This window comes from Cucumis sativus, chromosome 4 (assembly GCF_000004075.3).
Source record: "Cucumis sativus cultivar 9930 chromosome 4, Cucumber_9930_V3, whole genome shotgun sequence".
Lineage (NCBI taxonomy): Eukaryota > Viridiplantae > Streptophyta > Magnoliopsida > Cucurbitales > Cucurbitaceae > Cucumis > Cucumis sativus.
In genome coordinates this window covers 23,993,868-24,018,513 of record NC_026658.2, presented here as the reverse complement: position 1 = coordinate 24,018,513, position 24,646 = coordinate 23,993,868, and the positions used below count along the sequence as shown (strand labels likewise).

Here is a 24,646-nt window from a genome sequence, read left to right as displayed (position 1 = left end):
CCCTCAATTCCGATGTCTATATGTGATCCCCTCCACTCCACTTGCTAAAGGCAGGCATTCAGATTCTCATATTCTCGTTTTAGTGCTCTTCTTAGTTCTTGTTATGGGCCCAAAATGAGGTCCTCTTTGACATTCACTTAAAAAAGGGGTATATAGTAAATGGTAAGGTCCTCTTAGACAAATTATAAGGTTCTGTTTGCACTTTTTCTTTTTATTTTGTTTAAGTGAATTTTTAAGATCGAAGCTAGAGGTTCGGCTTTTCACTTAACTGCCCATTAAGCAAATGCTCCCTCCAAAATTGGCTACGATGTTTCCTTTGGGCCATATTCATCTGATATTTTGTTCGTACCAAAATCAATCATTAATTTTTGGCTAAATTAAAAAAAAGATCACTTAACTAAGATTAAAAATTACACTTACACTTTTAAAAAAATGATTGAAAATGATTAAAAGAATATTTGTACAGTTGGTTTTGATGAAATCTTTAATGCTTTATTTCTATTTGAAAGTTTCTTAAATATTTTTTAGCTTAATTTTCTTTTAAAAACAAATAAACTAATTTTCCACTAATCAAAATAAACACATTCTTGGCTATTAACACATCTAGTCCGATAAATTTATAGATGTGATTTTTTTAATTAACTAATAATTGTCTTAGTATGTTTTATGAAGAATGATTTTTCTGAAACTTTTTGGAAATTTTTGTAGAATTTTATGTTTTAACTCTAGTTTAAAATATTGACATGGATGAATATATTGAAGTGTTAATTTTACATCAATTTCGATTTGAATGAATACTTATGAAAATATTATAAGAATAAAAAATAAATTTAAATTAGTAAATAAATATTTTATTATTTTCAAATAAGTAAACATATATGTTATTTATATTATTGTCAATTTTATGTTTATTTTTTATGATTCGTGAATTTTTCTATGATATGATGAAAATATCAATTCACCACTTCTATTGATATCAAATCCATGAAAATGTGAAAATATCGATGAAATTTGAACTATTTACAAAACATATCAAAATTCATCGAATTCTCTTTAGTCTATTTAAGTTTTTTTTGCTATATTTTGTAAATAATTTCATTTTCTTTTGCTATCCATAACAATTTCCCTATTTAATTTTAGATGTTAAGAAATTTGGTGCAGAAAAGAAAGATTAATGAAAGTATTTTTTAATTTTTATAAGTTAAAAGGTATTTACGAAACTTTTCAATAGTTATATTTTTTAAACAAAATTTTAATGGTTTTCATCCAAAATTGATCATAAGAGTATTTTTTTTATCCAATTTTTTTAAGTTTAAGGTCAACTTTGAAATATTTAAAATTTTAGGAGCATTTTTTACGCAAACCACAAAGTTGAGGAGTTTAATACATACATACACAAGGGCGGATTTATTAAGGGATCAGGGGCACGTGCCCTCTCACATTATCGATTTTTGTATTTTAATATTAATTTTAAAGTATTAGATTATAATATATATTAAATTTAGCTTCAATTTGCCTAAATTTTGTTTCTACTATAATGGTTGTGCCAGTTTAAATCTCATATACTACAATTATTTTTACGAAATAGTTTTTCTTCCAAATATCGACAATTTTTTCCCTCAAATATCAAATTTCTTCCTAAAATATTACAAAATAGATTTTATTCAAAACATCAATAAATTTCTTTTCTCAAATATCAATAATTGTCTTTTCCTAAATATCAAATTTCTTCCTAAATTTCAACTATTTTCCGAAAGGGAGATAATTTGATTTCCTAAAAAGAAGATAGTTTTTTAAAAAAGGAAAAAAAAAAGCTCATATATAACTCTAACTTATTTCCTAGACCTAATTTGTTATCTAACAAAAAAAAAAAAAAAATGCAACAAAATCGGTAGTCCAAACTTTCAATCCCTCACCAATATTCCATGAAAAATGTATTAATCTTTCGTTTTTTCTTTTATTTTTTTATGCAAATTTTAAATTCACATATTTACATTACAAAATAAATGTGAAAATGACCAGTCTTTCTTTATTTCTACAAATGTAGTGGTGAATATTATTGAAGCATTAGTGAAACGTCAACATATTTTTTTAAAACATTTTTAGTGTGTTTATTACATAGTGCACGGTGCTCCCTACGTAAAATTTATGGATCCGCCACTGTACATACACATACATATAATTTAGCCTTAATACTTTGAGTACAACAATTTGTGATAAGGAATGACTAAATCTTTCACTCTTAGAAAAGAATGTAATGTCAATTATTGTTCAACTAAGTTTGTTTTACCCAACTATAATTAAAATAAAGCACGATCAAATAAGAATAAAAATTAAATTATTATCTTTTTACCTAAGTGTAGAAATATTTTAAAATCGTTAAATATAGTTTCATCAACTATGCTTTTAACATTATTTTAGACAAAAGAAAAAACAATTATTATCAAACAAATATATGTATGTGACTTTTTTTAAAAATATTTCAATAATACTTAGGTATGAAAAGAATTTTTGCTTAATTAATTGAGTGAAACTATATTTAAGAACTTTAATCATGTACTTTTTATTTTGTTGTTTATACCTCATTTTCCATCGTTTCCTTGTTAAATGTGTTGGTTATATTGCTCCCTCCATTAAGTATCTTGTTGATATATATATAAAGAAATAGAAGAATGATTTTGAGGAATAGAAACATAGGACATGAGGCATAGTGACAAAGCAAAACGTAGCATTCATTTTTGTTTTGGACAATACCCAATGTGGAGAATGATGTGACCTTATAATATAAATATGGTCTTATCTAACTTGTTCCCAACAACTCCAACTTTATTGCTATACAATTATTATTATTATCTATTTTCATAAATTTCAAAATTAAACGTTCGAATTCTCGTATTGAAAAAATCAAACAAGTTCACACTCCTTATAAGATATATGGACTATTCCTCTTCGACATTCTCTCGTCAAATCATGCAAGTTTTTTTTGTTAAAAAGTATTGAGGACAATTTAATTATAATATAGTTAAAAAGACAAACAAATTAACAAAATTTACTTAATTTATAAAGAATAAAAGTATTAAAAACTAAAAACTCCAATAATATTATTGAAGGGTGCTATAAATAGCTATAAATAGTAGTGTGCTTTTTCTAAATAATAATCGTGACAATAATTATAATAAAACAAGGCTATAACTTATAAACCTATCAACATAAATAGAAAAGTACTACATATAATTTGAATATGGTACTTTAATTTTCTTCATACTTTATTCATTCACCTAAACTTTCATTCATCAAAACTAATAAAATTAAATTCTTAGTAGTATAAAAGGAATTAATTAAGTTCATACAAATAGCTTTTTTGTTTAATTTTGTTTTATAATTTGATTAAATGAGAAGTAAATTTCAAGCTTTTGTTTTTCTTTCTAAAATTTGTCTCAAGATTTAGAAACATTTTATCCAATCAAACATGATTAATTAGTTGTATTATCTTAGAATTTATAATCAATTGTGAGTATGATGATATATGCATAGATATACCAAATTATAACAATGCTATTAATAAAATTAAGGATTTCAAGATATTTAAAATACTAACATCTCTAACTTGCACTTGCACATGTGTTGTTTGTCCATGTCATTATATATTGTTTTCAAAAACGTAAAGTCTAATTACAACATTCCACATGATTAATTACTTATTATATACTTTTAGGGTGTAATTAGACTAATAACACACTTTTGTTTACTTTAATTTAATCTCGATTTTCTCTTGTAACGTAAAACAAGAATGAGAAATATTTCACTAGCTTTTTTTTTTTTTTTGAGATACAAGAAAAATAAATAATCACCGTCTAATATTCTCATGTTAAAGAATTAAATTCTTGATATTAGAAGAATAACAAGAAAACAACTAATCAGAAAAACGGAAAGACCAAGAAAAACAATACCATAAGATTCGTATAAAACCTTGCACTATTTTAGTCTTGATGGAATACATGAAGAAACGTTAGTAAAAGCGTTTTGATCATATTCCAAATATTCAAAAGCAAATCATGAACCTGAATAGGGGTTCGAAAACTTGTCGAACAAACAAACTTATTTTATCTAATTAGACATTTTTTTTAAAAAAAGGAATCAGACTTAATTATTAGCTCATTAACTCTTTAATACTCTAATCACAAAATGATACTTTTTTCATGTGTTAGATTATGTGTTAGCCTGACCCAAATAATCGTTACCTATATTCTAATAGTATAAATATAGTCCCTAATAGCTAGATATGGTAATTTGTAATTATTGTGTTTGTACATCTCAACTGATGTAACTTCCAAAGTTTATAGTGTTTAATTAAGTTAATATCATCCTATAGTTAAGGGTCTAACGGTTTAAATTGATATTTTTTTTATATTGTTGAAAATTTACTTTTGAAATACACGAGTTAGAAAATATAAAACTTTAAATCAATCGTCTTGAATATGTATATAAAAAAGAGAGAATATATCAATTACAGTTGAACTATATAGAGTAACATAATCGACATGTCCGTAGTTGGCATGACTATAAGCCAAGATTCTCAAACTTGCCGACGTTCCTCCCTGTACAATAATAGTGCCTTCCTTCTTCAAATTGCTTCTTTGTTATTTAATGAACAAAAACTGTACCACAAAAACAGCACATGCCCACATGCAATTAACTTTTTCTTCTAATTACTCACTTTTTTTTTTCTTTTCCAACTTGAGTTGATAAACATTAATTTCATTTCGAACTCAATGGGCAATGAAAGAATCGAATATGTGCTTGAATTTTACAAATTTTAAAACTATATTAACAATAAGATGATGAGTAATAAGATTTTTGACCGTTGTGATTAATGAAGGCGTTTTATTTTTGAATTTTGGTTGGTAAAAGTTATGGAGAGATTATTGCTTGAATAATAAGAAAGCAGCTCAATGGGGTTGGCTTTAAAACTTGGAAGAGAAAATTAAACAATGGAGGGGCAGATTTGTAGACAGCTTTGAATTCAATAATATGTTTCTCTCACACGCTTGTTTGTGGCCGTGGCCAATATGAACGCCACATGTTTGTGAGAATGTCTAAACCCTTTTTTTTTCTTTTGCTAAATTATTAGAAAAGAAAAATACTCAAAAATTTTACTATTAGTTTAAAACATGAAAAGTCGACCTGCTTAGATGTTGTCTTTTAAACTTAATCTAAACAAGTATTGATGTCCAACATTCTATCGATTTCAAATATAGTACTTTTTGAGACGTTCGTGAAAGGTCAAGTGTAATGTATATTGCGATGTTTGAAGGAATAGAAACATTTTTCAAATGATTTGACAATATGTTTACGGGTGTTTTTAAAAAAAATTATTTGTTGAATATTGTCTAAGGCAAGACCCAATGTCTATGGGTGAGTCTAAGCTCATAGAGCCATAGAGAAAAGAAAGCATGTTTTAGTAGAAAGTTAAGCTTGTTTGACACATAATGTTGGAAACAACTTTTAGTTCACCAAAGTTACAAGTAACTAAAAGACAAGTGTTAGAGAATGTCTTGTAAATAGTCTCACTCGACAACTCTTAAGGGTGTTGAGAAAGTAATCTTTAAAGAAGTCCTTGAACTTATTTCTTTTGTTGAATTACATACTTCATATAAAGCTAGAAAATGTACATTGCATACCGATGCAAGGATCTCTTGAATAGGTGAGCTCAAAAGGCAAGATCTGACTAGGAGAATCATGTCAAAATTGAAGTAAAGTCTACAAGGGACTCACAACGGCGACATATACAGACAAAATTATTCGAACGTTAGCATTATTGTTTATGTATGATAATTATTATATTGTGCACTTACAACTTGGCCTCTGCAAATAAACAGTATCTTTTGGAGGTAGATGATGAGGCAAATGTGAAATGTGACTATTTGGGGTAGCTATAAAGAGACCCCTATGATCATGGGGCTTTGAAAAATGATTGGTTTAGGGTTGTGTGACAGATTCTTGCTCTTTGAATTTGGACAAAGAAACTGATTTTGACAAAAAGATGCATTGTCTTAGTACAATGAGGCAACAAGGTTGGCCTTTACAATTTTCTCATCTCTTAATTTAAAGAAAAGTCAATTTTTCTATATGAACGTGACCAAAGGCTGTGAATCTTCCTTTACTTCTGCTTCCTTCTAATTCATGATTATCACCACATATATAATCAATCAACATTGTTATCCAATCATGCCGTTTATACTCAATACCAACAATATATATATTAAATTATAATGACTTAGTATGGGAGTGATTTTAAGTCATATTTACTACTGGATTTGGAATGTATATTCTACGTATGTCGTGGTGTTAAATAGTTGAGAGTGTGCTCAAGCTATTTTGGATTCATTCGAGTATATTAAAAGAGAATTAAAATATAGTCCTTATTTTATTTTAGTCTCCAAGTTTGAATACTCACTACAAGAAAAATGGTCTACGACGACAATTATTTACAGTCATAGTATCGCCTGTCGTGAAAAGTTCTTCTATGACAGTTCTAAAAAACTCACAATATGTTTTTTCATGACAAAAAATAAATGTCATTAATTAGTATTTTATGACAACAAATAATTGTCATCATTCTGTATTATTGGCCGTTGTAATCATAGTCTTACACTTTTAATATTAAAAATTAAGTATTCAAACTTATCCACATCTTTCAATGAGACCATCAAACTTACATAATTGTATAAATTATATAAGTTTGAAAATTCAATTTTTATCTTATGTGGATTCAATTTTAAAAATACTGTAAATTTAAAGGCTCAATTTTAACACTTTAAATGTTTGGACCGAATTGTTACTCTTCAAAATTTGAAAGTGTAATTACAACCGTTTATATGCTAATTAAATAATTAAATAGTATAGTTATGTTATCCCCATAATTTCATTACTTTAGACTTTGGAGAATGGTAATAATTGAATGGATATCATTTATCTGTCCCCTTATATATTTAATTAACAATTAACATTATTCTTTTCTTAAAATAGATAATAATAATTAACAATATTCTTACTCGTGTCATTGCTTTTAGGCTTCTTCGGTGATTTAATAAATATTTTACTTATTTGACTTTAACTAACACTATTATTTCTTATTAAATAAAAAGATACATATTATTGCTTCATACATGTCACATTAATTTATTAATTAATCATAGTTCACATTTGGTTTCTAAAAAAATCCTATTTCATTCCACCAAAATTGTGTTGATATAGATTTTTTATGGATGTGTTTTGATCTTTATTAGTATTTGATTCTCCGATTCTCTCGATTGAAGTGTAGGCTTAGTTTGAAAAAGTAGAGTGTTTGATGTTCTTGAAGTTAAAACCTTCAAAAAAATGTCTGTATCTTCAATATTTAATTAGTCTGATCGAAATTTGATAATTTGTAATTTTGTCATTAAATTGACAATTGATGTGGTAATTTGTTATTAGTTATTCAAAGTTTTTCATTCAACACTCATATCAACAGTTGTAATCATCTCTCTTTTCATTCTACATACGTTGAAAAAACCTATATCTTGTTTTAACTCTTAATATTTTGAACTAAAAATGTGTTTCTATCTTAAATTTTAAGATTTTGAAACGAATTAAATAAGTATCATTATTCTTTTGGCTTTTCTATCGTGAACAAAAGAAATGAAGATTTGAGTCTTTAAATTCAAAGAATATATATATATCAATTATTTAGAATTAAACTCGATGTAAGCGTGATGTCATATAGCTAGTTGTTATTTGTAAGTGATTGAATATATATTTTATGGAAAACAAAAAGTAATTCTTCGAATTTTAATCTTACCATTGAGCTTATGACATATGATAAGAAAGAAAATTAATTGTCCCATCTTAACAAATCATTCCTCATCAAGAAAATGTATTGCTAGACAACTTGTAATTGACTTCTTAATACAATTTTTTAATGCAAAATGTCCTTGAACACAAAAACACATGTTTGGGATAATTTGCAATTCTTTGGTTCTATATTTTAAACTTTCTTTTTGGAAAGTTATTTTCCTAATTGTTTTAAATAAATCCTCTATGATAAAAAAAAATTAATGGAACGTAAATATTTTGTCAACTTTACGATTTTTAACAAATTCCATTTTAAAACCTCAAAAAATAAGTCTCTTGTATGATTTACAATTTGTTTGTTGAAAAAATAAACAGTAATTGATATCAATAATTTTTTTAAAAATGTAATAAATATAAAGCAATTTTCGAAAGTTAAAATCTTATATTTTGCTACATATCCATTTTCATATGTATATATTAGATTACGTCTACTAATATTTTGAGTATAATGGTTATATTTGAAACGATTATAAAATATTATTTGAAAAATAGGAAAATGGATTAATGCATGGAAAAAAATGATAATGATTAAAAAAAAGTAAATTCTTTTAATACTCATATTTAAATTCTAATACAGGCTGTGGGAATCAATGCACGAGGTTTTATTATATATATATATATATATGTATGTTTGAATTATATATTAATTATAATTTGTTAATGAATAATTATTAATGATAATTAAAAAGCATCCAAAGAGATTGTCTCTATACATAGTGGGAAGGAGGATTCTTACACAAATATATTTATAATTTATCTACTTTTTTTTTATATTTCTAATTCAACCTTTAAAAAAAAAAGAAGTCTTCTAATTTTTTAATTTAAAAATCCTTTAGTATTTTATTTTAGAAATATTTATTCCAGAAGACACATTGACCAAATGGAACATTTCTTTTTTCTTTTTTTTTCTCTATCAAAATTTGATGATACTTTACTTTGGATTTGGACAATCTCTTAGACTAATAACTTGAAATTGTTTAATCTCATGTTTTAAACATCATTTAGTATTTAGTTTTTTGTATTATGTGTAATCTTAACCCAATTTGCATAATCTAATTGAAATTTAAAAAAACATTTTTAGTTATAGTAGAATGAATCAAAATATAGCAAAATTCCATATCTATTATTGATAAATTTCTATTAACGAATTTATTATTGATATAATCTAAAATTTTGCTATATTTTGTAATTATTTGCAACGATTTTTCCATTTACAATCATTTTTCTATGCTTTATAAGTTGAAAATCTTATAATAGATTGCGGCAACTTTTATATCTAAAAAAATTGTGTCAATTCATTTTTTCTTATAATACTCCATGGAATTTAAAAACGAGTCCATCTTAAGAATTTGTGTTAAAATTTGTAACCTAAAGTATTTCATTTAAAGGGCCGAAAATCTTTATTAATTACAAATTTTAAAATATACGTGATTGGAGGAGGAGTCTTGCAAACTCGACTTATTTGGGAGGTAAGTTTGAGTTAGACTAAAATTTCGCACTTTAGTCTACCAAGGAAGAGCATGTCTTACAACTAATTACTTTTGCCAAGTTTGAGCTTTCGACTAATTTTTAGCTCATATGGTTGTTAAGAGGGTTTTTGTTATGGAGTTTTTTTTCTTTCTTGGGTTTTTTGGTGAGAGAGTGAGATGTTTGTAATTCCCATTTTAGTTTGAATTTATGGATGGATATTCTTGAAATAACAATAAAAATTATTAAAGGCTCATTTAGTGTAATTAAGAAAGTACAATGAGAATGAACAATTCATTTGACCTAAACAAATTGTGTATGGAGAACACTGAGGCAATCAGATAAAGGCTGCTCCAATTCCACCAAACAATCACAATAATCAATAACACAAAGCCTATGGTTGTGTGTTTCCAAATCCCAATAACTCTAAGATTTTCTTTCTTTCTTTTTCTTTTTTAAACAGAATAAATTGCACCATATAATTGGAATTTTCACTAAACACCAATATTAATTGAACTAAGCTCCTAATGAAAAAAAGGTTCATTTATATTAGAACAGAAGAAAACTTTTATGAATGATTTTGTTGAAAAGACAGCTCTTTGAATTTATATATTTTCAGCTTTATCCATAAGTCTTTTCAGAGATTCCCAATACATATTTCATTTGTTCATCATCTTATTTTTTTCCCTTTTTGGTTTACGTTATTCCCAATGGTCAAACAATATACAATCACCTAATTACTTCTATTTTCTTTTTCCACCTTAGCTTTGAATATATATATATATATGTAAGAACTTTATTTTATTGAACCTAAAGTGTTTATGAAAAAATTTATATTGTATTATGTTAAAATCAATGGATAAACTAAAGAAAATTGAATGATAAATATTTGCAAACACTTATTTAAGTTTATAATATAATTTGATAAGGTTGAAAGCTTTAACTATAGTTTGATTAAATGAAAATTTGAAGGATGAAATTGATTATAATTTTTAATATCCATCGAACAGGGATTTTTGCTATACTAGAATTTAAATGTGATTAATGATAACGATTCACGTTTAATTCTCATCTTATTTATCAATAATTTTTTTAGTATAAATTGAAAGTGATGAAGCGAATTTCAATAAATATAGATACCAGTTGAACTAAAGATCTTGTTGGTTATTGATCGAGACTTTAGTACAATTAAATAATAATGTACAATTGATATAATATCTTAAACGTTTCTTTCACATCCTTATTCTCGTAGTATAATATAAACGATGTTGGTAGCTTCTTTCAAACTTAATTTGAAAAAAATATAGTATGAAACATACAACTGTTTCAATTAAACATCTAAATTCTTATACGTTAATTAATTTAGACGACTTTATATATATTACATTCAAATTTTACATGTGTGTATATACTTCTATAAAGGTCATATCAATAAAATAAACAATTAAAATTGGTACATAGATAAGATTTCAAATAAATCTTAATTGAAAATATAAATTGATTCATTTACGAACGTTTAGAAATTTAATTGATAAAATTATAAATATCGTACCATAATACAAATCTATAGGTTTTTTTACTTTTAATAAATCTTAAATTTAGTTTTCATTATTAGTTTGTTGTTTGGTTTTTTAAAAAAATAGTGGCATCTATTAGAATTTTTATTTAAAATTTATCAAAGAACAATGACTTATCACTGTGTAATCAATATTGTTAAAAATTAGTTTAGTATGACTTAATTTAAGATTAATTTATATTGAAATATAAAAAAATAAACAAAAATATTTACAAAACATGATTATTATTGATTGACTAATGTATCTATCAATGTCTAACATGATCGATATATTGTAATATTACTATATTTGTAACTATTTTCAATAATTGAAGTATTTATAAAATCTAAAAAAAAAGGTATATTAACAAAATTATCCACAGTATAAAAAGAAATAATTTTGTATATTTGGCTTATAGTCCACAGAAGTGCTTATCAGATGAATTGATTAGTGATATAAATCAAGTTTTTTTCTGTGTTGAAAGATAAAAATTGATAGGGGAAAGAAAGACAATTAAATTGGAAAAAACAAAAAACTATGATATCATCAAACATATATGTATATATCATCAATCAACAACTAAAAAAAAATGAACATTTAAATTCAAAACAAAACAGAATCACTCATTATTTCTCTATATGACTATATAGTCTGTCCTATACTATAAATTATAATTTGTTGGTATGAAAACCTTACATTAATATATAAAACCTATATCAACGATAATTATACTTAATAAATGAGTTATTAAAATGCCTACAATTCTATAGCTTACATTCAATTATTAAAAAACAAAATCCTTAAATTTTGTCATTAAAAATTCGACGGAAGTTGAAATATGAAATAGGATTGTAGATGAGATGGAACGAAAAATTGAATCAACGCATATAATTGTTAAACGACGGAGTATCACAATTCCCATTATGAAAATTGTTATTTATGATGAATGGTACAAACAAATATCTGATGGGATTGAAACATCACCCAATCAAATTGAATGCTTTTGACTTTTGTTTCTATGGACAACAACCTTTGTTACTATCCCTACTCTTCCTATTCCCTCCCTAAGTCTCTCTTTTCCTTTGTACTCTACTCTTCTCATTCCCCACCTAACTCTCATTATTCTCCATCTTGTTTGATTCTCGTTACTTCAACTCTAAATCCAACAGTTAGTTTCTCCTATGTCGAATCAAAGGTTATTACGTAGATTTGGACAAGGATAAATACATTAGCGTTGTTTAGTGATATTGAAGATCAACGTGTGTGAAAAACGAGCAGAAGTTACTGAAGTCGTGGATTTGGAGTGAAGGCAAAGTAATGGAGCTATCTACCAAGGGTAGTTTTAGAGAGAGAGAGGAGAGAGATAGAAGAAAAAGAAAAATATATTGCATGGGAGGGCATTGATAAGATGGTCCCTAAAGGAGTTATAGCCTTGGGGTGTCACCTTCAGTTACCAGTAATGGGCTGGACAGGTTGAGGATGGTTGGGGAGTACAGTAACTAGTTGGCCATATTTGGTTGTACATTTGTGCCTTTTCCATCCTCTTCCTTTTCTTGGGCTTCCAAAAGCCCATTTACTTTTTTACTTTTTCATATTTAATCTCATTCAATGTTTTTCTTTAATAATTCATCTATACTCTTTTCCCCCATCTCCCCAACTTCAAATTTTTATACCTAGCTTAACTTAATGCTAACTGATACTTAAAGGTCAAAGTTTTTGTTGTACTAAAGAATATGTTTGGTAGTCTTTCTAATTAGTTGACTTATGTTCAAGTTAAGATTGACTTACATGTTAAAGAAAAAAAATCAAACGAAATGTTTAAAAAGTCAATTCAAACGGAGTATATAGATAAAGATGAAAAGTGTAAATTAGAAAAGAGTTGATTAGTGTTGGAGTAAAAGACAAAATAAGGTAGGAAAAGAGAGAGAGAAAAGGAAGAAAAAGGTTCATTAGGCAATGAAATTAATTTGATTAAAAAAATGTAGAATGGGTATGAGAATTGAGAAGAAGGTGAGGAGGCTTGGTTGGTTTAGTACAGTAAAACTGTTGGAGGAGTGACATCTTTGGTTCTTCCATTCTAAATGCTTTTCTTTTTCCTTTTCTTAATTATTATTAGTATTTAAAAATTTAATTGAGAGAGAAAAAAGAAATTCTGATTGTCTGTGTTTGAAAAGAAAATGTAAAAATGTTAAAAGAGGTTTCCATGTTCTTGTTTCATAATTCTAATTTAATGGTTCTCTTTTAGAGTACCCAGTTGTTGTTGTTGGTGGTGTTGTTCATACACCAAATTTTGTTGCTGAATCCCACATTTTGACATTGGCAGAATCCCCAATCTGTTACTGTTTTTTTTTTCTTCTTTCTCTCTTTCTTTTTTGTTTCTCTTTCTCTGTGTGAGTGTTGGTTTCTGGGTTTGTTATAGTTTCTCCAAAGTTCCAAACACAGACAGCGCAAAATCCAACTCTTTTGCACAACCCCAGCATAGGGCTTTGTTCCCTTTTCTCCTTTCTCTGCTCTTTTGTTGGATCTGATTAACCAACCATAAATCCTTTACATAATACTTCCATATTCTTCCTTCTTCTCCGATCCCTTTAAATTCCTCTGTCTTCTTCTTTTGTTTTTCTTTTCTCTTTTCTCTTTTTTTTTGTGTTTTTTGTTCTTATTGGGGAATACCCATTTGGGTTTAACGTTTGATTGATTGATTATACATTAGGGACGGTATTTAGTGAACCCCATCTCTGATCTGATCGTTTTTTGGGGCATTTTCCATTGAGATGGCAATGCCCTTTGAATGATGAACAAATCCGTGGACGAAGACGAAGAAGAAGAGTGTTTCTACGAGTCCCTTGATCGCATTGCTTCCTCAGGTTCATGTTCCACTTCCAATTCCGATGATGATAGAGATTCAATCGTCAACTCCCCTAATTATGATTCTGAACACCCTTTTCCGATACCCAAATTCCCAATGGCTGTTTCCAACTATGATATTTGGATCTCTGAGCCGGCTTCTGTGTTGGAACGCCGTAGTCGTCTTCTTCGAGAAATGGGTCTTAGCGGCGACCCTTCTCTTTCACGGGCTAATACCGCCTTGGAGTTGGATCATAAAGAAAAGGGTGTTGGTGATTTTGGTCGATCGGTGTCGTCGGATTATTTGACTAGTCAACAACAGCAGCCCCCTGCAATCATCCGCTCCAAATCGGATGGTTCTGCAGATTGTAACAGGAACATGAGCTCTTCACAAGCTTCCGGCAGTGATACTAATAACCAGTGTAATTATTCGTCGTCCATTAGTTCTCCTTCAATTCTTTCATTTCATTCGGTCAATGAGACCACTACTTCATTTGCAAATAACCGTAATCGTGTAGTTGTTAAGTCCCGAAGCTGTAAGAGTGATGGAGCACCGTCGGTTTCTTTCGCTGCTTCACAGCATAAGCCGCCTTCTGGAAAAAATTGCAGATGGGCGGATGAGAGTCGAAGTGATTCTTTGGTTGTGAACGCCAATTCGGATCCTGATCCATCGTTGATGTCCCAGAATGGTGTGAATAGACGAGAGGTTAGCGGGGATTCGGTTTGTTCTACTAGTGGAAAGGTCAATGAGGAAGCCTGCACTATCAAAGATCTTGACAATGGGAAAGAGTTTGTTGTGAACGAGATTACTGAAGATGGTATGTGGAACAAGCTCAAGGAAGTTGGGACTGGGAGACAGTTGACCATGGAGGAGTTTGAGATGTGTGTTGGACATTCACCTATTGTTCAAGAACTGATGCGGCGACAGAATGTGGAAGATGGCTGTAATGATAATAACGATTTAAATGCAAATGGGGATACCGGTAGCAGTTCGAAATTGAAAAAGAAAGGAGGCTGGTTTAAGAGCATAAAGAGTGTTGCTAGCACGGTGAAGGGTCAAAAGGAGAGACGTAGCAGTGATGAGAGGGATACTTCATCTGAGAAAGGTGGACGGAGGTCAAGCTCTGCAACAGATGATAGTCAAGATGTTTCCTTTCATGGACCAGAGAGAGTTAGAGTTCGGCAGTATGGAAAATCAAGTAAAGAACTGTCTGCACTCTACAAGAGCCAAGAGATACAGGCCCACAGTGGGTCAATATGGACCATTAAGTTTAGTTTGGATGGGAAGTACCTTGCAAGTGCAGGAGAGGACCGTATCATTCATGTTTGGCAGGTCGTTGAGTCGGAGAAAAAGGGTGATCTACTGATGGAGAAACCTGAAGATGGGAACTTGAGTTTCTTATTTGCAGCTAATGAGTCACCGGAGCCCACTTCATTATCTCCAAATGTGGATAGCCATCATGAGAAAAAGAGAAGAGGGAGATCTTCTATTAGCCGGAAATCAGTGAGCTTGGAACATGTGATAGTGCCGGACACTGTATTTGGGCTTTCAGAGAAACCTATCTGTTCATTCCAGGGGCATCTTGATGTTGTGCTTGACCTATCTTGGTCTAAATCTCAGGTTAGTTTGTGATTGAATAACTATTTATGTTTTGTATTCTGGTGGTCTCAATATTCTGGATGTTTTATGTGGTGTTTTCTTAAATCCATCTTGAAATCGTACCTTTTAGATCCCTGGGAATATTGACATTATATAGTTTTGCTATTTGAGAGTTTTTTTTTTTAATAAATAGCAATTTATATGGAAAATTCCTGTTGTCGTGAAACTGATTAAAGTGAACCAGAATGTAAGGGAATAATTTTATCTAGTTCACATCTGAACAAGATGGAAAGAAATTTCATCTGGTTAGAACTTTTGAAAGTCACTTCCATTACTTAGAGCTAATCTGGTAGAGATATTATGTGGACAGGCTATTTATGGTGTATATTATGTTATATTTAAGGTTTGAACTCAATTGATTAGAGAAGGAATTCAACTTGGTTTTAGTTCCTTATATTGAACCCTCCAGGTGATAGCTGAAGTCTCTAGGCCAGGGCATTTACTTGGTGGCAGGGTCTAGAAATGGCAGAATGGCATTCTGAATATGTTATTGGAGACCCTGATTTCAAATATTTGTGTCATTTGTCCGTATTTCTAAACTGAACAATTTCCATTTGTGCACCGTTGATCAATTTTGAAGCCAAAGTTCATTTGGTAGAGGGGGATAGGGAATTAGTTTGAATGAATAGATGGCCTTTAATCTAACAACTTGAGCTTTTGAGACTTTCCTAATATATTAGAAATTACTAACAGATTTCTAATATATTAGGAAAGTAACCAACTATTTGGCCATCATAAATAGTGATGTGGATAACAGTGAAGTTGAATCTAAAAGGAAATTAAAAATGCCAACATGGTGAAGAAGGTATTGGCATTTAAAATTATGCTGCTTGATTTATGGTGTCAGCTAATGTTGTTGCTGCTTTAACTTTTTTCATGTTTTAAAGGGAACGATATCTTATTAGAGACATAAGTTGGTCACACTTTGATACTTTTTCTTCTACTTTCTCATATTTACTTGACTTGGAAGAGCAATATGTTTCTTGAACTGCAAAATATTTGGACTGATTGAGAGCTAGCTAATATGAAAATATTTTTTTCACTATTGTTTCAAATTTTTTTCAAGGACTGTTTTGGATAACTGGTAAATGCTAAGGTCCATATTGTACACTCAAAATTTCTATTGATAAAGTCCACTGTTTTGGAAGAAGAAAGATTATAAGTGTTCTGAGAAAAAAAGTAGTGTTCTGAAAAGCAGGCCCACTGTGAAAATAAACTATAAGAAACAAGAGGGATACTTTTAAGAAAAAAAGTATCCCTCCAGAGCTTGTATAATCAACTTGATGATATGGATGAGAGATGTGTGTCAGTTTAAAAGGAGTGAAAAAAGCATGTTTTGGGCTGATAAATTCTTAATATCCTTCAGAAAAGGTCGTTTGCACATATGTGGTGATCAGGATTAGGAAGGTCATTTGTTCACTGGCTCTAGAGGGATTTAATACTTGTCAGACAATGAGATGGCTTCCACTTATTATATCTTGTGTAAATTTATAGAGCAAAAAGAATCTTAATCACTTGTTCCTCCATTGTCGCTTCTCTTGCAATTTATAGACTTATGTAGTAGCCATCTTTGTTCTACACTCCTATTTTCCTAGACGAATGCATGAAATGAGCAACTCGTATGTGGCTACCCTTTTAAATAGATAGAGAGTAACATTGTGGTAGTGCTGCGACAGCTCTACATAGGAATGTTGGTTGGAAAAAATAGGAGGTTTCTCATACTTGTTTAGGGACCTACTTATCTTGTTGATATTTCTGGCTTTGCTTTGGTGTGCTCTTTCAAAAATCTTTTAGATATATATGTATGTATACATATATGCACACACTTTTGATTTACACCAATTGGAGCATTTCTCAGAAAGCTCATTGGCTTTAGGAATGATGCCTCATTGTTGTCAACCTATTTGCTTTAATAGGAAGTGTATTTTTCAAATTACAAGGTTATTTTTTAAAACAAATTTTAAAGGTCAAGGGTAAAAAATGAAACTTTTTAAAGAAATCTCGAAGTTCAAGGGTATTTTGTATAAGAGTGAAATAGAACTGTAGAGGAAAAAAAGAATGGAATTTTGTAAGAAGTTCTTGAAGACAGTCTGAGGGATTTTATTTGCAATGTTTCTGATGTAGATGATGAGAGTTTCTTAGTGAACTAGATGATGCTTAACAGGGCTTCGGTATAGAAACCTTACCTTAGATGTAAGAATGTGGCATTAAATGGCTTGATTTTGAAGGATACAGATCTTTATTATACAAAATCACTTGAGCAAGTTTAGGAAGGATGCTTTTTGGTTAGGCCACGAGTGTCTCATGGTAAATTTAGATGCCTATGGTACTATATTCCTATAGCTTTGGAAAAAAAAAAAAGAGCAGTTCTAAGATTTATGTCATCAACTCTACGTTATGCAGAAATATATGGTGCCTTCCTAGAAATTCATTTACTAGCACCATGAGATCCGTGACCAAAATGAACTCCTGTATGTTGATTCTTCTTTAGGCCAATACGGCAATACATTATTCAAGTGTATGAAGATGAATAGCTTGACGATTTCTTTCTTCCTTTTTTTTTCTTTTTCTTTTTTTTTTATAAAGAATAGCTTGATGATAATGCTTTGTACATCAAATTTCCTAGACTCTACAGGATTACTAATAATCATCTGGTAAGTATTCATGAAGTTTTGGACTGGGATAGTTGGAGCCATAATTAATGTTAGGAAGCCCTTGGCAAAGTCAATTAGCTTGATGAAGTTGAGAAGTAAATCCTGAATTTGGCAGTCTCCCGAAGATTTGTGTGTGCAATAGAAGTGGAGAAGATCAAAGCCTTATTTGATGGACCAGTTTCTTGCTTTCCAATTTCCACCGATGCTCCATTTAGTATCCATAAATGCCTTATGTGAATATTTGCAATTTGAAACGGAAAACTAAAATTTTGTGGGTGTTGAACAATGCTGGGGATTTTTTGGCTTGAAACGAGTAGTGGGAATTGAGGAATAGTCGACAAATGTTTATTAAAAGAGAGAAGAAAAGGTTTTCCATGAACGAGGTTGAATTCATCATGAAATATTAGTTCCTATATAAAAAATAAGTAAAGAAAAGAGTGGTTGAAGTTGATTGCTAGATAATATATTTTCTCTAGACAGTTTTACGTTCTTCTAACTAATCACAATCAGAAATCTTTTTCTGGTGATCTCCTCTTCTTTAGTTTTGGAGAGGATATCCATGTTATAAAAATGTAAGCTTTGCACCAGAATTATCATTGCCTCACATGAGGCTAGTAGACCTCAACATGGGGGCCCTTGCCATTTACTTTATCACTCGCTCTTTCTCTAAAGTGATGGAACGAATGCCAGCGGCATACTTGAAAAAAAAATCTCTTAATATTCCTCCCATTTCTTGAATTTTCCCATAATTTGATGATCGATATTTGAACTTTTTGCTTGGCTTGTATTTCGTTGATGATTAGAACCAGGAAACATCTATCCATTGCCATGCTACTTAAGCATGTTGAACTTGGTGAACGGCTATGTTGAAACTTATATCCATAGTTTTTCATATTGTATGCAAAGGATATTTTTCATTCAGATGTCTGTTTAGGTTTTCTTTGGATGAAATTATTTTTTCCCCAAGTATAGTTACAGTAGATAGTTAGAAGCTGCATCTTCCAGTGCAGAGATTTGATTGCACGTGTAGGCGCATCTAGGCGTGGGGCACAATGAACGGGAGGCGAAGCATCTTTTGGAGGGTGCGTGCTATGGCACACCTTGTAATTTTGAAGCATTTTTTCTTTTTGTTTATTTGGGAAGAAAATAGCCCGAATCCCTTTATATTTGTTCAATTTCTTTTTCTTTTTTTCATTTAAAAACCGTTATTGTTATTATTATCATTAGGGTTATTTTCAATTATAGTAAAATGAACCAAAATATTTACAAAATATAGCAAAATATCAATCTATCGGGGTCTATCATACATAGATTGTAATATTTAGCTGTATTGTAAATATTTTCAAAAGTTTTTCATTTAAAATAATTTTCCTTTATTACTATTATTACTATTATTATAATGTTTAATTGTCTCCTCCATAACACTATATTCCTGTCAAAGACAAAGAAACTATATTCTTCATTTATATAATTTTATTTTTATTGTGCTCTTCAATTAAAACAATCCTCTTTAAACTAACAACAACAACAACAAAAATAATAATAACAAAGACAATTCCCACATTTTTTCCCCTAGCCTTCTGGATTTTTTCTCTCTTTTTTGCTTTAAATATCACTGTTCCAGAACCATTCATTTCATCTATGAGCCATAAATAAGGTCAGATGCTAATTGAACGAGCAACTATTGAATCAGAATGTGTCGTGAGATGGTCAAAAGTCTAGGATTCTAGATCTAGGATATAACATGGTGGGATGACGAAAATGGCTGTGATAAGGAGAGCATTCCCTACAGTGGTGTCACCTAATTATATGGAAATTAGGATGTAGTATAGTGTTATAATGTTATACTGTTATTTTTTGTTTACTGAAAGTTTCCTCTGTTCTTTCAGTTTCTCTTCCACTGATTGGAACTTTATAACTTGCAAGTTTGCATTTTGGTTGAGATACGTTGGTGTAGATTCCAATAGTAATTCCCCATATAAAAGGAATCTTTATTATTTTAATTGGCTCATATTGACTTAGTTCTTTTTATTCTAAAAATTTCTTTAGAAGTATAAACTGAATGTTCCGTTGAATTAATTGTCAGACTCATTCCTAGCCTTAATCTTGTAGTGTAAATCTTTGCTTTTTATTTTTACCAGCACTTGCTCTCGTCTTCAATGGATAAAACTGTGCGGCTCTGGCACTTGTCAAACAATTCCTGTTTGAAAATCTTTTCGCACAGTGATTATGGTAAGTTCACTTACTTTATTTCTCTTGCTTTGGTTTTTCCCCCCCTCTTTTTTCCAGCCTTCTATAGTAAAAGTAAAACTATGTGCCTAATTCAATTAAAAATGGTGATAAATGGTAAATCTAAGAGGATATAACAATGAAAACAAAACCCTGGGATAATTTGATTATCTAAAATCCCAGGAAAGTTATTTTCTTCTATGGTTTCCTGAACTGTGTTGTATAGCTAATAGATTTCCCATATGTACCCTGCCACAGTAACTTGCATCCAGTTTAATCCTATTGACGATAGATACTTCATTAGTGGATCGTTAGATGCGAAAGTTCGTATATGGAGTATCCCAGATCATCAAGTTGTTGACTGGAGTGACTTGCATGAGATGGTGACTGCTGCTTGCTATACACCTGATGGCAAGGTTTAATAGTTGATAACTCTTCCTTGTTTCTGTAGAAATCTTTAGTCCTACTTATTGCTCAAAAAGAATTTTTTTCCCCCACTGTTAAAGGGTGCATTGGTTGGTTCTTACAAGGGAAGCTGCCGATTGTACAGTACTTCGGGTATATTTTACTCTCTGTCAAACCAATCATTCCTTCCTTTCCTAAGTCCCAATTGACTGACAGTTATTTTGTGCATTTGAGACTGGATGATAATATGTTCAATTTTTTCCCAGAGAACAAGATGCAGCAAAAAAGTGAGATAAATCTGCAAAACAAGAAGAAAAAATCTAGTCACAAGAAAATAACTGGGTTCCAGGTAATTTCATGGGTTTATTTGATTGAGTTATTTCTTCTATATTTTGCTTAGTACAAGGGAATAGAAAGCCATTGTTACTACCATACCCCTAGACGACTCAACCATAGCGCGTGGAATACTGAACTTCCTTCCAGTTGCTGATCGTTTCCAATTAACAGTTTGCTCCAGGAAGTTCTTCAGAAGTGCTCATTACATCTGCAGATTCACGCATCCGAGTGGTTGATGGTGTTGATCTGGTCCAGAGATTTAAAGGTATGATTGAAGTTCCATTAAGATGATATTTTAAGGTTACTTTTTCGGCTTCCTAGCATATGAGTTAAAAACCATGACTAATGGTTCAGCCAATTGGACTTGCTTTGTGGTAAGCTCCTAAAATATGGGGTTGATGCCTCTTCGCCTACACTTCAAGAAGTTGTTTACAGTTTCATTTTCACACCTCAATTGACTCTGCACAATTTTGGCTCATGGCTTCTCAATCTTAGTCATCATCATTTCAACCCAGTGATTAGAACTATCGATAGGATCATAGCCAACAATTTTTTTCCTTACTGCACATTGATCTTCCTCTATCTATTCTGTTGTGAACATATGAGTTTTTTTCTTTGCCTTTAGTCCTTGCTTTTGGTCCTATAGTCGCACCAGATTTTGCATTACTGCATAAAAATCGGCTCTGGTTCATGGCTCCCCAAGTTGGTCATCCTAGTTCATATCCCACTCTTAAATGAAGTTCTAGAGATGTTCATTCCAAACAAATTTTTGTTTCTCAGCAAACATTATTTTCTGGCCATATATGAGTTCGATTCCTCTGTCTTTAATCTTGCTTTTGGGTTTTTGACCGAAGCAGTAAAACTCACTTCACTGGGCATCAGTTCATAGAATATGTAGTCCAAACAGTGGGGAAAACCAGTTGAATTGACCTATACAGTTCATTCCTCATATTAATGAATTGGTGGTATTGGATTTTTTGGTATACTGCATATGAGGCGTTTTAATGTGTGGTACTTTAAACATGGTAGTGACTTGGGATTTTATTGATTATATCCCCAGCTTGTCCCAGGCTTAGATCCAAGAATGATAATTCTTATGTCAGTGGTTTGTTATGTTTACTGTTTAAGAGTTTTGAGTTGGTAACAGGGTTCCGAAATACAAACAGCCAAATCTCTGCCTGCCTTTCCTCGAATGGCAGGTACGTGATATCAGCCAGTGAGGATTCTCATGTGTACGTATGGAAGCATGAAGCAGATTCTCGACCTAGTAGGAGTAAAGGTGTGACAGTCGTTCGATCATACGAGCATTTCCACTGTCAGGATGTCTCTGTGGCTATTCCTTGGCCTGGTATGGGCGATACATGGGGACTTAACGACGATTATTGTGGAGATGACAATGTGATTGAAAACCATATTGATGAAGTCTCCTCCGCTAACCATCCCCCTTCACCTGTGGAGGCCGAAAATGGCAGTGAGGATTCAGTATTGGCATCTGGTTGCACCAACAGCCCTCTTCATGGAACTCTTTCAAGTGCAACAAACAGCTACTTCTTTGACAGAATCTCAGCAACATGGCCAGAGGAAAAGCTCATTCTGAACACTCGGAATAACCGTAGCCCTCATTCCAGCATGGACATTGCCAGCGGAATGTTTCAAGGATCATCAGCATGGGGTATGGTGATCGTTACTGCAGGTCTTCGAGGTGAAATCAGAACGTTCCAAAATTTTGGATTTCCAGTTAAGATTTAAGGAGGAATGAAATGAAGTTGGAAAGCCCTCTTCAAAAACCGTCCCCAAATGGGAAGGCAAAGGAAGGAAAGGAAAGGAAAGGAAAGGAAAGGGGAGTTAGAAAAACAAAACTTCAAATGCTATTGCCATCTGCTATAGATTCCTTTCCTCCCCATTGATTGGAATATATGTGTACAGAGACAATGTTGGGTGAGATTTGTAATGTTAGCACAATTAAGTTTCTTGTTACCCTGTGCTTGTGCTCGTCGGGCGGGGCAATACCGAGAGCCAGTCCGGTAGAGAGAGTGGCAGGAAAAAGTATAGATTTGTGAAGGGAAAAACTGAAAAAGGGGAAGGAAAAAAAAAGAAAAAGAAAAACAAAGAAAGAAAATTTACAATATGGATTTAGCAACAGATGATGTAATTTCTGTAATCGGGAATTGTAGAGTTTTGAGCACTGCGAAAGCTTTATTGAATTGAAAAGGAGGGGAGCAACAAAAAGAAAAAAAAGGAAATTTTTTAAAGTTGAATTGTTGTCTGAATTGGTTTTGAGAATGATTGTTTCTCTTACAAAATTACAAAGGTGTAGTAATTGAATCGAAGTTTGTAGCTGTATATTTCTGTCTCAATGTAATGGTCTAAGTATTGATGATTTATATGAAAGAGCACAAGAGTGTACATGAAAAAAAAAGAAAGAAAGTAAAAGCAATGAAAATCGAGATAAAAAATTGTGTGGCAGTGACCTAAATCACTAAATCATTCTGATATGTCACGTTAATGTAAGCTCCAATTTATAAGGATAACCACTTCATAGGTAATTTTGATAGATCAACTTTGAAAAGAGCTGGGGCATTTTCCAAATCAATGGAAAATTTACATTGCATGTCTTAATATGAATGGGTTGCAAAGTTTTATGTGGAGGTGGTTATCATAGGGTGTGTATATATATATGTGTGTACATTTTCTTTAAAAAGGTTCAATATAAAACAGAGCTCATTGTGATTATCATGGGAAGCCTATAATTTATTTAAATTTCTTTGATATATATATATATAAACCTAAATTTTAAAACGTTGCAAATTATGTTAACAAGAGTAACAACAAATAATAGTTCAACTAGCACATGTATGTATTTAAGGATCTAGAAGTATCGGGTTTAGTGACTTCACTGACAAATTTAGTATAGACTCAGATGTTCGAGTCCTTCTCAACTTTATCGTCTTAATATAATATATATATATATATATATATATATATATATATATATATATATATATATATATATACTTATTAACTTTTAATACTTAGCTCTATATCTTCTTCTTCAACTTTATCTCCTAATTTATGAGATAAGATTTTGTAATTTATTTTCTTCCCTTTTCATGTTTGTTATTTTATTTTCATGTCTTTGATTTTCATATTACAAATCATTCTTGGTTTTCATATTTCAAAAAATAAATTATGGATCTTAGGTAAACTTGTTAGATTGAAAATCTGTGGAGGACAATTATAATGTGACAATTGTAATGTACGAAGGTAATTTTGACCGAATTATGTACATAATAAATATTCTAAATCCATCACTGTTTGACTCCCAATTTGTACTAAAAAAACACGTAACAGTAACACTCATATATTCATATTTCCTTTTCATTCAACTTAGGTTTGATTATAAAAAGAAAAAAGAGATCAGAAGATCGACCCACCATGATCAGATTCCACACCATTTTTATGATTGGCTTTCTCCCATGAACCGATACCAACCAATGTGCACCATGGAGTAGATGCATGTAAAAACAACCTGTTTCTGAATTTGTTTTACATCTTAAAAATCACTTCATACCATCCAATCAACTTTTCAACTTAAACTTAAA

At 30.7% G+C, this 24,646-nt stretch overlaps 1 protein-coding gene across 1 annotated transcript; it reads left to right on the top strand.

Moving 5' to 3' along the window:
* The first annotated feature begins 12,885 nt into the window (after nt 1-12,885).
* Nucleotides 12,886-23,428, top strand: LOC101208316 (WD repeat-containing protein 44). The gene is made up of 7 exons (XM_004141184.3): nt 12,886-15,381; nt 20,216-20,306; nt 20,562-20,719; nt 20,810-20,861; nt 20,975-21,057; nt 21,216-21,309; nt 22,192-23,428. Exons 1-7 carry the CDS (start codon nt 13,705-13,707, stop codon nt 22,791-22,793), a joined length of 2,757 nt encoding a protein of 918 aa, XP_004141232.1. The 5' UTR covers nt 12,886-13,704; the 3' UTR covers nt 22,794-23,428.
* The last annotated feature ends 1,218 nt before the right edge of the window (nt 23,429-24,646 follow it).